Raw genomic sequence first — 13,272 nt, forward strand, 5'->3', positions numbered from 1 at the left:
TTTATCTGTTATATCACCACCATTTGTTAAATCTTATAAATCACAATTAACATACTTCCTGTGCGAAGGGTATTTCTACCTTACCTATATGAATATTGTATGTCAATCTTTTTGTAAGGGTTCCAACCAAAGATATTAGAAGAACGAGATGTGCTATGCGCAGTTCGTACTGAGTGGAATTGTTTTGCCGAGTGTCGCCGGTTTTGTTCACCAATACTACTGCACACCTTCGCTTGCGCTAAGGTATCCGCACTAATACATAGAACAGATTTCTGTGCGTACACGTCCCGATACCGTTCAAAGTACCCTAATTAGGTAGTACTCCGGCTACGGTCCGGCGGCCAACATAGCATATCTCGTTCCTCTAATATCTTTGGTTCCAACTATCCCAAAAAAGTTATCTTGTTTCATTTATTTATAAATATGTATTTGTATAAACAATGTGATACAAGTCTTCCATGATCTTATCTTCTTGTTTGTCTCTTGTATGGTAGAATGTTACATCAAAAGGAAACTATACGAAACCTGTAGAATGGATAATAAATCCTTGCACTTATTTGTAATGATCTGTGCAAAAGTGAAAAAAAAAAAAAAAAATTGTAATGTAATCAAATATGTACATTTTTTACACATAAAACTATTTTTTACACATAAAACTATTTTTTACACATAAAACTATTTTTTACACATGAAACTATTTTTTACACATAAAACTATTTTTTACACATAAAACTATTTTTTACACATAAAATTACAATAAAAAGCAATATACTATTTATGCATGTTCATCTGTTATATCACAACCATTTGTTAAATCTCATAAATTATAATTAACATGCTTCCGGTGCGAAGTGTAGTTCTACCTTTTAAGATGTTCCTACTTGAACGGCTGTAATGGTCCAAATGGTCAACACTAAATGGTCCAAATTGATTTTAATTTCAGTTTATGAAGTTGTACTACAAATTAGGCTTTAATTTCAGACAGTAATTTTATAGTTGTTTAGTCACCACAGTTACTACTATGTAAAAAAAAGTAATTCAAATATATGTATGTATTATTTTCAAAGATATAATGGTTTAAAGCAAAATCCATTTTCTCGAATTGTACTATGCTTCTGCTTGAAGTGTATTAACCTATATTGTGTGTCTGTATAAATAACTTATGAATGAAAAATAAATTTCGCCTGCTTTATTATAAATATAATATGATAACCTTTTCTTCTTAATAACCAGTCTTGCTTCATAATTTTTGTACATCAACAATTACTAATTAAATTTATATGCTTTTTACAACAAATTTGTTTTTTTTTTGAGAAATTCCTACTTACTATTTGTGCATGGAGGCGGCGCAGGAAATTCCTAATTTAAAAAAATCATTAAACAAAACGTATTGGAAAACATAAAAAAAAAATTAAAAGTTACTCAATGTAAAGGAAAAAGAATAAAAATTGTATCTCCAATACTTTTTGTTTTATGATTTTTTAAATAAGGAAGTTCCCGCGCCGCACCCTGTATATATATATTTCTACTTAACCTCTTGAGTGCCGTCGTATCCAATGGCAAAATAAAAAAAAATAATTAATCTAAGCTATTCTGGGGAAGCTGGTTTGGTAGATTATACACCATTTTTATAAATATTTAAACACATTCTCTGGTAAGATGGTACAATTTACAGAAACATTATTTTGCAAAAGAGAAATAAGGTATTACGAAAATAGAATCAGCTGGCAGATGACACTCCAAGTGTTAAGTTTGTATATTTTCTTTACACGAATTACCCCTAGAAAGCAGAATTTGGAGAGACCAACATAATAAAGCGTTAAAGTTTGTTCTCGTGCGCTGTCTTGTGATGCTTGTTCCTGCTGTAGGCGCGGCCAAACTTCAAGCCGCAGTATTTACACTCGTGCTTCTTCTCCTGGCTGTGGGAGATCATGTGGTTCTTCAGCGCCCTGCAAATATCCAAACCATTTCATTAAATACCACACAAGAGTTCCAACTGCCTGCCCTAGTGGGACTATGGCATCTCCAATTGAGGTAACCTGTGAGACTGAAGGGAATGGGAAGAAGATGGGAAAGAGGAAGGTTTGGGAAGTAAGTATTTGGCTATTCAGATCTGGGCACTAAACACAGTCAATACCGTTTTAAGGGAGATCTAATATTTGTTTCTCTTTTTCTATGTTATCTACACTAAACTTGCCTCGAGAAGAAACAGCTCAGATTAAAACACTCCCTTTTTTCTTAGTTTTTTGTATGTAAACAGGAATACAGGATGTACCCAACAAATTTGAACCAGTGATTCCTGGGTTTATTTTGAGTTAAAAATCTGGTCAAATTATTCGTTTTTCTGTTAAAAATGGGACTGCAGGCCTATAACGAATGAATTGAAAGAGTTCCTAACAAAAGTATCAGCCAAAAGCGAATGTTTTATCAAGACGGCGGAACATGTGTTCATACAAATATTGATATACTGATATTGTCACATTCTGTCATGATATTTATTAAAAAAGTGTTCTCGATATAATCTGAATGACTGATATTTTATCAGGACGTTGGCATGCTGTCACTTTTTTAACAGGATCATTTTTCTCCGTGTAGATATCATTTTGGCTTAAGTAAAAATTTTTTTCAAATAAACAAAGAAAAATATCACGTGAGATAAACCGTCATCAAATTCTGACAACATTTTGACCAGCAAAAATGGGGTGGTTAATAAACGATTGTGAGTGCGGTGTTGAAAACTCACCCCTTGTTATAGAAGCCCTTGCTGCAAAGGGTGCACTGCACGTCCTTAATGCCCGAGTGCTTCTTCTCGTGCAGCCGCATGTTGGAGCTGCGCGCAAAGCCCTTGCCGCACTCGGAGCACTTGTAGTTCTTCTCTTTGGTGTGGCACCTGCACACAAATTATTTTACATACTAGTATAGTGGGGGGCTTATTACCAAATTCTGTCAACCAACACAAAGTCTTAATGGAAATGGATTTTTCAAGTGGTGACAAATACATATCGACTACTTAAAAAAAAACAGTTACAAAAATGTCCAAGGGGACAAGAACTTTTCTTATATTTAAGCCTTGACAATGGATGTTAAAATGGCATTCTATAATGAAGTCGTGTTTATAAAGAAAGAAAAAAATTAACCTTCAGGTGCAGAGGCGAGGTGACATTGTTAAAGATGTTAAATTCATTGTTAAATCACTTAAGACACTCAAAAAAAATTACCAAAACGCCTTTTGCATCTAATCCTAGAAAACACTTCCTTGCAAATAGAGTAGTGGATGCTTGGAACAAACTCCCACAACATGTCATCGATGCAACAAATATAAATCAATTCAAAGCTCTTATTGGATTCACATTTGGAGAGAAGAAAGGAATTAGTTCAAACTTAAAACAACTCAATTACTGTCAAACTTGTTGTGAAATCAGATATAAGCGCATCAGCAGAATGCTGCCTGCTCATTACATAATAATAATAATAATGTTATAGACAAATGAAAATTACAATAAAAGATATAAATTTGTTTTAGACCACTTTAATTTTAATTGTACTCTACCGGTTTCGGAAGCACCCTTCCTTCGTCGGGAGAATATTAAAACTGTAAATGTAATTATGTAAATGAAAATTCCATATGCTATTTGTTTTTGTGGGAAGCCAGTGCAGTTGTGTGCGGTAATAGGATATATGATAAATGTTTCAATAACTTAATTGGCTCATAAGAAAACTGTTTATCAGATAAAATGGTAACATTGGTTTAAACGAGAATAGGAAACGGCAGAGTTTGTACTATCGTTAGTGTGACACTACATATTTCTAAGTCCCTCTATTGTTGGAAAGTATGTATTACAAATAGCGGCGCTTTACCACAAGTGTTTCTTGAGGTCCTGCGAAGAGAAGAAACCCCGGGAGCAATGCTGGCAGATGAAATTCCTCTCCTTCTCGTGGACACTTCTCCTGCAACATCAGATTTTCGTAAAATAGGAAGTATGTTGCAGTACAAGGTATAAGTAAGTATTATTACACACGGCAGCAGGATTGGAACCTTCAAACTAAAAACACATAATATACTAGTTCGACCCGTGAAAAATCACAGGATATTATAATTGAGCCTTTATGCGGATTATCATTTGGCATTATGAGGCCACAGGTGAGTGGTATGGGGGTATAACTCCGATCGAAAATTGGAATGGAAATATTGTGACCTCAAATGTTTGCCTAACTATATCCACCAATGAAAAACTCTGAAAATCTATGGAATATACTTTCAAAGTTTTTCATTGGTGTATAGCAGGGGTCTCCAAACTAAGGCCCGCGGGCCGTATCCGGCCCGCCAGTGTCTTCCATCCGGCCCGCGACATCTAATGACCAGTGTCATCAAGGACCCGTGACAGCTAATGGCTAAGACCTTGCTCAGAAGGGGCGAAAACTCAGCGAATTTTTTCGTGCGAATAAATAAATATGCTCGTTGGCGAGGTACTTGGCACCAATACATTGCGTCCACAAGTATCGAGCGTATATATCAAGAGGATTTTTTTGAAAAATCTTTATTTGATTCGCAATGATATCAAGGTCTGAGAAACGAGAATCAAAAAATATCTTCAAAGCTACGTTATCTAAAGCTATATTTTCATCCCTGAAAATTCTATTGTCTACCCCCCCCCCCCTCCCTAGGACAGAAAATATGGGTGTCTAGAAATTAAAACGGTTTTGGCTCTCCGAACTCACTGGAGTAGTCAATGTGGCCCTCCGGCTGAAAAGTTTGGAGACCCCTGGTGTATAGTATAATAAGTAGGCTACGAATGAGAATTTTACTGACTATATATTGGCATATCTATGGTTTTTTAGGACCGATTTACTGTCTGTATATTGGCATATCTATGGTTTTTTAGGACCAATTTGTTTCATACAAAAAGCCCGAAATTAACAATCTAGTGAGTGGTTTATTTATGGAGGAGGCCCTGTCGTTTATGTTGTGTGGAATGCCTTTTTAAGGAGATGGAGTTCTGGGAAGGAAAAGGTAAGAGGGGTGGGTAGGAAACTGGAGTTAGTGTGTCCAGGAGTTAAGGATGTATGAATCCATCCCTCCATTGCGGTGAAAGGCGATGAATTGTAAGAGTCCAGCTGGAGAGATGAAAGGGTCTCCGTCAACCGGCCTCTCATTCAAATATACAACAAATCCGAGTTCATTGAACCAGAGTTACAATCACAGTCAGGTCCACAACCGAAATTAGTATTTTTGATGATGAACTATTAGTATTGCGTATAATTACCCCTCTTATCTTTTTGTTTTATGCAGAGTCCCAACTGCCCCGAGCTAGTGAAACTTTGGCATCAATAACTTAGGGAATATTAATTTGAATGTTGTGAATTGTACAATGAGAGTTGGTTTTTTTTACACTCTGCTTCTAAGCTCCTAGTAAATTGTTTTAATTTGGTGATGTAGGTACAGATCCCAAAATACATACTCATATCTAAACAATGTATATTGAAAATCTTAAATATCACAGTTCTATCTTGTTGCAAGGTTAAAACACATGTTTTGAGAAAAATGCATTCAAAGTTTGAATTTTCCATTTCCATTGAAGTTTTCCCAGTGAAATATAATATTCTAGATTATTTATTCTTATTAAACATTAGCTTTGTCCAGTCCCATTTTCTTTAAATTTGATATTAACAGAAAATGAATGGTGACGATTCGAACTTCGTCGACATTACGATGAAAACTGACGATATGACAAAATGGATCTGTAGGCGTTTAATAAAAAGAATTACACTAGTTAAATGGTTTTTATTAAATATTTAATAATAGATAACAGTTTTATCATGAAGACAACATAACAACATAACTTTTTTTTAAACAGAGTTTCAGTGTCACTGTAACTCTGTCCGTAATGTTGGAGGAAGCGCAACACAACATAACCTAAAGATTATTCACAATAATACTTTTGGCCGTGTAAATCTCAAATCATATCTTAACCAAAGTACTTTATCAATATCAATAAAGAAGGATTACCACCACAAAATAACATTTTCAAAAATGGTATTATTAAAAGAAATTTAATTTTACAACGCCGGTGAAAACTTTTATTGGCTTACAACAAATAGTAAATAAATCTTTACTATTAATAAATTTTTAGAAATAATCATAATAAATCCAAAATCAATAATAGTTAATTAAATTAAGCACATAAGCAATACAACGCATTACCTAGTAATCTAAAACTTCCGGCAACGAACAAAAAAACATTGGCAAAAGCTCTTAAAAGCTATTTCCTCAGCAGTTTTATTAATGACTAACACCATCTTTCTTTGGAACTCCATAATAACATCTGCGTTTATTTATTTTAATGTATTTATGCTGTCTTGTCAATCGTAATTGCAATTGTAATCTAATGTTGTCTTTCCCGAAATGAGTTTTGTAAACTAACTGGGAATAATACATTATAACTTTGTTATTATTTTGTAATGTATTATCTTGTAATAAATAAAATAAAATTATTCTTAATGATAAGTATATAATCATGATGTTCGTATCTCAATTACTTAATAAGGATAATCCAGTACCAGCAGCAACAAGTCTTCCCTTTTTAACTGGCGAAGAAGAGATACCGGGCTGAAAATCTCCAAATCCTTCAATGACCTATCCATTGAACTATGGACTGCGTACAGTTCTTAGACTCGAGTGACCACTTTCCCAAAACCTCTGATTAATAAACTTGATTGACGGATGACTTAAAAAGTCCAGCAAAGCTATTTGATTTTACGATTATGAGGAACGCAAGAGTCTTTCCCTTCTTATATATTACTTCGTTCGAGCACTGACAATGTCGTTTCTACTTCTCCCACTGATCGATCGATTCTACATCGACCAGTAAGGTTAACAATTCAATAATATTTATAAAAGAAGTTCAATGCATTAGCCCACGGAAGTGCAAACACATTTTGCAGATCATACGAAAGGACTTTTCGATGGATCAATACTTGTCAGTGGCTTTATGAACCGTTGCAATCTGGTTATTTTCCCTGTGAATCTGGTGAGCCTCAACTTCTGTAGAACTCAAATTTGACATTTTAAATTGAACACAATGATCGCACTGGATCTTTTTTCGGTTGAAACGACAAGTTGAATTCCTGATTAAAAACCTTATCGTAGATATTTTTTGATACGAATGATATTTGACCGGATTGTTTGTATACTTTTCTTTGTACAGCTTGTACATTTTGGTGAGATTCAGTTCTGCTTCCAAATATTGTTTTTGAGGGTTGGAAAAACAGTAGTTTGAATCCATTTGCGGAAAACTTGAGTCATGAGTACATGAGTCTTCACTTCCAATATTTTTTCTGGGGGCGTTACCTTTTTTACATGTTTTCCATGTTTAGAAACTGAAGGAATTCCCGTTGGTAAACCGTATTTTGTTTAAAAAATATATTGAATATCGATAGTCGACAAAAATAACATTTTACAAACTTGAATTTTTTGATGGGCAACCTCAAAAAAATATTTTTATGTATAACTTCTTCTAGAGACAATGTTGTGATTCTGTTTCTTAGGAATTTTGTTCAATAATCTGCTGTAAAAATGGTTTTTCAATTCATCTGTAAGTGTCCAAGAGTTAGCGTGGATTTCTTCTTGGTTTTGACGGTTAATATTTTCCGGACACTAATGGGCGCAATTAGAAGTGCAAAGAGTATCCTTTACGCTTCGAGACATACGGTTTCTTCCTCTAACATCAACATACCCGTTTCCCGATTGTCTCAAAGCTTTGTTAACAGTCTTCTTTCATTTTTCTGGTTGACTTTTTCGTTTTCTAAGTTTTGGTGATGGAATGTAAGGAATTCTCGCAGACGACGAAGCCAATGGTGGCCGGTTCTTCCCTTTCACCACTTGTGATAGCTTATGATAGTGAATGGGGATAAGATTTTAATTTGTCAGAATCATCTTCACTGGATTCACGGCCACTTGAAACCAAAAGCGGATCATCGACTGGGTGTTCACACGAATCCTCAACATTATCAATACTTTGCATTGTCACTGGTGATTGTGTGAATATTTCATCTATTATGTCTTCTAATTCCGAAACAGGTGATTCAGCTCGATGATACCTATAAAAAAAAATTCAAACTCAGATGTGAATTTTGAACTGGTGAATAATAATTTGAGATAGCCCGTATTTTATAGCACAAGAAAAGTAAATATAATAAAGAAATTCTAATGTTGCTCCTTTGTAAAATTATATTTTTACCCGTAGAGCTTGGCAGGAGAGTTAGGCGCTAGAGTTTTATAACCACGTCATGCATCCGTGTTGTAACATCACAAAAAAGCCATTTAAATACTATAAATATTCATTGAATGTTTTATTTTATTAGAAAAAGATTATGCACTTACTCAATATGTTAAATATAATCCATTATTGGCCAATAAATGAAATAACACAAAAGGTTTAGTGTCAACTTATTATTTAACAATGCACAAACAAATGTCCTCTAACTATGATGACACAAACGCCATGGTAATAAGTGAAGTTTTTCACTGTCCTGACCGTACCGCGTATTATTTACACCACGTTTTTTAGTAAGACTATTAATGTGCAAAATTTCATCAATCTCGTAATAGAAATGGTAGAGTTAGGTTGCCCACCTGTATCATAAAGTATAAATAGAGTTACCTGTGTATGTCTCTGTTGGATTTGTTGCGGAACAGCTTGTGGCAGAGGGGGCAGGAAAAGGTGCGTTCCTGGGCGTGGCAGGAGAGGTGCAGGCGCAGCAGGGTGCGCGTGAGGAAGGCCTTGGGGCACAAAGTGCAGGCAAAGGGGTGTGGGGCGCTCGAGTGCATGAGGCGCAGGTGCTCGCTCCCCCGCTTGTAGTCTGTCAGTATAACCATTTCCATATATTATATCGGCTTTTAACGGGGACCATTCAAATTTCAAAATGACGCAGATTGTCATCGAGTCAGAAAAAAAGTGTAATGTTCGATGCAAGTGTGGATATTATTTATTTCCACCGAATCAAGCACCACACATTATTATTATTTTTTTTACATTAATTCCGTACTGGAGGTACTGAGGAAAATAGTTTCCCTCAGGGCCTATGTCATCTTTGGAGATGCTGTGTGGAGGGTCTTTTTGAGAAGAGGATGGAGTTAACATCGGTGAAGAGACCCATGTTGTAGGAGGGAGGAAACAAAGAGGCCGGTAGATCACTCCACAGCCTAGTTGTTGAACTCGGGAATGAGTCGTACAAACTAGCGATGGGTCAACTCATTTTAGAGCGGTAGTCACGGTACCAGCTCAATATTTTCATATTACTCAAAAGTTGTCTCAATTGAACAGGAGCTCAGAGCTTATGAGCAATGAGCATACTGTGCTTGCCTGATACAACTCGCCCGATACGGCTCTCTCCGTACAGCTCCCCCGATACGGTTCCATTGCATATGAACGATCCAGTTCCAGTTCCATTGCATATGAATGATGCCAGTTCAGATGCATATGAAGTTGCCAGTTCCATTGCGTATGAATGATTGTATGACTCCCAGAACAAGAACAGCGTTCCCACCTGTGCTTGTGCTCTAAATATTACAATCCGTTTGTTAAGATGGGGGAATCTATCAAACAGACCACCCGCTTCCGCACAGAGTCAAGGGTTTTTCAACTATTACGGACTGCACCTCACTGCGGGAAAATTACGTTTAACCAACCCCCCAAGATAAAATCCTGGTTTCGCGGAGTTCAATAATAATCACAAGCAATATTTTAACTTTTCCGTGGCTGACGCACACGGAGCCTGCGACACGGTTGACGTATACATGTGTGATCGAGTGGCACCCAAGATTCAAATAAAAATTTTGCAGAATGCATATGTCTAATGGTACCAACATGGGTTTATAATGTGGCTTACTCCATATTCCATTGACTTCTTTTGAAATATTCAAGAATAAATATTTTTACTTCATCCAATACATGATAAATAAAGTCCCCGATTCTCGATGGCCAGGAGGCGATTTCCCGCCATTAAATCGATAAATATATCTCTTCCGCTTCAGTTTTGTTTATGTAATTTTGTATTTTGTTTATATCACAAATTATTACCACAATTTTAGTATGGGATGGTTCCGTAACTTACATGTTTATGACTTTGTTATAAAAAATTCAAGGTTTCAGAACGAGTGTTGATTACGACATTTACATAATACACCTCTCATATACAAGACCGCTCTACTTGGGAGTAATATTGTTGTCTATTTCCGTAATCCCAAAAACCTACCTCCCGTCCCCTGACCACTTCTCTTACCGCTCGCGCACATAGCAGTTTGTTAGTCACTTTTTGCAGACTTAAATTCTGCCGCTGAAACTTTCTTCAGAAACAAATCTATCGCCTAGTGAAGTTTGCCGAGCGCTTTTTATTTACAAATGAAAATTAACTAGATGAAGAATAGAATTGTGCTTTAAAATACCCGGTGGGTCCTTTCCTATTTCACTTGCGACATATTTTCTCGTTGGTGCAGTGGTCATTCATATACGAAGTTTCACAATCATTGGTCCTTCGATTACAAATCATTAAACTAAATTTGCACATAAAGTGTTTTAAATGATAAATAAAAAATTTCAAAATCAAACTGTCCACGGTAGATGACTGAGCGATTTGTTGAGTGGCGGACAGGTTAATATAAGAAGAATTAAAATATTGTCAGGTTATTCGTAAATAGGAATTTTCACTTTAAATTATATATGTATGTTTCGAAGCTTACGTTTGTTGCATATATCGCAGAAGAACAGTTGCCCCAAGTGGTGTGTGGTCATGTGTCTCTTGCGGCCAGAGTAGCAGGCGAATACCTTGGGGCACTCAGCGCAGGGCAAGCCTCGCCCTGGTGCGTGTGTGCTCCGGTGCGTGCGCTGATGCGTGCGTAGGTCCCGCACCAACTCGCCACACACAGTGCACACCGTGGGTTCGCACTCCTCTTTCTTATTACTCGTCTTTCCTGCAAAATGTCACGCGCGGTACATTTTTCATGCTAAAAAGTTATTAGCTATTTGTTAAAAGATACATAATAAATTAATAATACAAAGGAAAGAGAGTTTTAAGAAAATAGGAGAAGAGAATACGTGGAAGTATACAACTATAGCAGTGTCACTGCAGCTGATTGTACCTATAATCAAAAATACTAAACTATTCCTAGGCATAGCTCGTTTCCACGTTACTATGGAGCATCCGAAAGGAATGTTTGTCGTAACATGATTCTTATAATATTGATGGGTGGTGGTGACCATTTTTGTGTAATCAATGGGATCTTTACAGTATAATATATTTATATTGATAATGTAGTATCAATAAGTACATAAATCGACAATTCAGATACATAAATAATATTTTATTGGTATGCATACATTAGTAAATATGTGGAATCGAAATAAAAACGCGAGCCAGTAAAAGAATTTTGTTTATTTATACGCAAATATTTACTAATTTAGTGGAAAATGTATGTCTAAATAAATAATTATGAATACAGTGGGATCTCTCATAACCAGCACCTCCTATAAGGGGCCGTTCAAGTATTACGTAAGCAGATTTATTACAATTATTTACCCCCTCTTCCCCCTTGTCACCAAAAGTAAGCAAAGCTCTTACCCCCCCCCCCCACCCATGCTTACGTAAAAATTGGTACCTATATGCATTTTTCTGATTTGATTCTGATCTTCAGATTGATGGAAGAAATTTTGACAAGTGAGTAGCGCGCGGTAATTCCCCCATTCGCTTCTAAGCGAGTACCTAAACGTATTAATTATTTGTGGGAATCCCCGAATATGTATTCGGTTTTCAAACATAGACAATGTGTGGGTTGCCAATGTGTAAAAAAAAATAACTACTGCTGAGCAGTGCTGACGTAATCACTATCTCGACCCCCCCACCCCCATAACATTAAAAATAAGCAAAGCAAAGACCCCCCTGCCCCCCTATAGTGCTTACATAATACTTGAACGGCCCCTAATGAGTAATTCGCATAGCGAGCAAAACAGATGATGAAAAAAATGCTCAGTGTGTCAGTCTCTGGTTAACACGTCAGTGTCGCGTGTGATAACACTTTTTTTCAAACTTGTGTTCAGACATTATTTATAATTCTTCTGTGCAAAGTTTAATAACCCTTGCAAAATTTCCCTGAAGAAAAGAATAAAAGAAGACAGCCATAAGAGAATAACTGTAGAAATAAAACGTGAAATCATTGAAAAACGAGAACGAGGAGTGAACGTGGCTGATCTAGCGAGCATTTTCTTTCTTTGGATTTACTATTTGCATGTACAAACATTTTTGACTTACTGTTTTGCAAATTAGGGAGGGCACACTTCTCCTTTGAATAATTAGAGAATTTCAGTGGAACATCATCGGCTTCACTGAAGAACCCATCGGACAATCTGCCACCATCAGCCTCCTCTCTCTCCGGGCCGGTGCCTGGTTCACTCTCCAATTCACTACTGTCCGAGGCACCTGCTTTCAAGCGCTCCAAACAGACATCTTCTTCTTCCATATTGTTGAAGTCATTTTGGCACATTCCGTCGCTGTTTTTGTTTTCGTTGAATATTTGTTTGTTAGATCGGCTTTCCAACTCTCTAAATGATTGTTCAGCAATCATTTTGAATTTATAGGCAGAGGTGAGTTTCGTTAAACACTTTTGGCAAATACTTACGGGTAACTTCTCTCCTTCCCGAGCCTAAAAAAATTTAGATATCTAAATAAATACGAGGACCGTTTAAATTATTAATTTGTGGGTTTTAAATAAGAACTTTTAAGATCGTTTTTCGTTCGTTATTATCAGTATTGAGATTAATACAGTCGAAAAGATACATACTGGGAATGGAAAGGAGAGAACTGAAGACATCATGTCGAAGCAGGACACTTTGGTAGCTTTTGGTAACTTAAATGTGGAAAATATGTTGTAAATCCCGTTGTTGCTGAGACACGTGCGGCAAGATGATAGCAGATCCATATTCATTGCGGAAATTATTGTGTAGACTATAATATCCGATTTAAATCGAAAAAGTAAACAACATTGCCCGTCATAATATTATTGATTTGATTACTAGTTTGAGTTTGACATTTGAATTTGACGTTTTCCTTAAATCATAGAAGCATACATTTGAAGTTAAGTCTTCTTCTTTCTTTTTTAATGGCTTTACAACATTAAGAAGTTACTAAAAATACCCTATCCAACCCATGGACTAATAATAAGCCCAAGGAATGCCCAAGTGGCATGACAGAGCATTATTGTAATTTTCTGTGAGCGGTATT

General features: G+C 36.1%; 1 protein-coding gene across 2 annotated transcripts; it reads right to left on the reverse strand.

The window, feature by feature from the left end:
- Window positions 1-702: 702 nt before the first annotated feature.
- Window positions 703-13,009, reverse strand: LOC149419149 (uncharacterized). Of its 2 annotated transcripts, XM_089637703.1 has the most exons (7): window positions 12,833-13,009; window positions 12,304-12,694; window positions 10,739-10,969; window positions 8,661-8,859; window positions 3,859-3,948; window positions 2,744-2,890; window positions 703-1,949 (listed from the first exon to the last, which is right to left on the reverse strand). In XM_089637703.1, the coding sequence occupies exons 1-7, from the start codon at window positions 12,974-12,976 to the stop codon at window positions 1,820-1,822; spliced, it is 1,332 nt and encodes a 443-aa protein (XP_089493829.1). In that variant the 5' UTR covers window positions 12,977-13,009; the 3' UTR covers window positions 703-1,819. The 2 variants fall into 2 exon arrangements, with proteins under 2 accessions (XP_089493829.1, XP_089493830.1); XM_089637704.1 differs by lacking the exons at window positions 703-1,949; window positions 2,744-2,890; window positions 3,859-3,948 and adding an exon at window positions 7,603-8,097.
- Window positions 13,010-13,272: the final 263 nt, after the last annotated feature.

This window comes from Hesperophylax consimilis, chromosome 12 (assembly GCF_061612785.1).
Source record: "Hesperophylax consimilis isolate HC1 chromosome 12, BYU_Hcon_1.0, whole genome shotgun sequence".
In the NCBI taxonomy this organism is placed as follows: domain Eukaryota; kingdom Metazoa; phylum Arthropoda; class Insecta; order Trichoptera; family Limnephilidae; genus Hesperophylax; species Hesperophylax consimilis.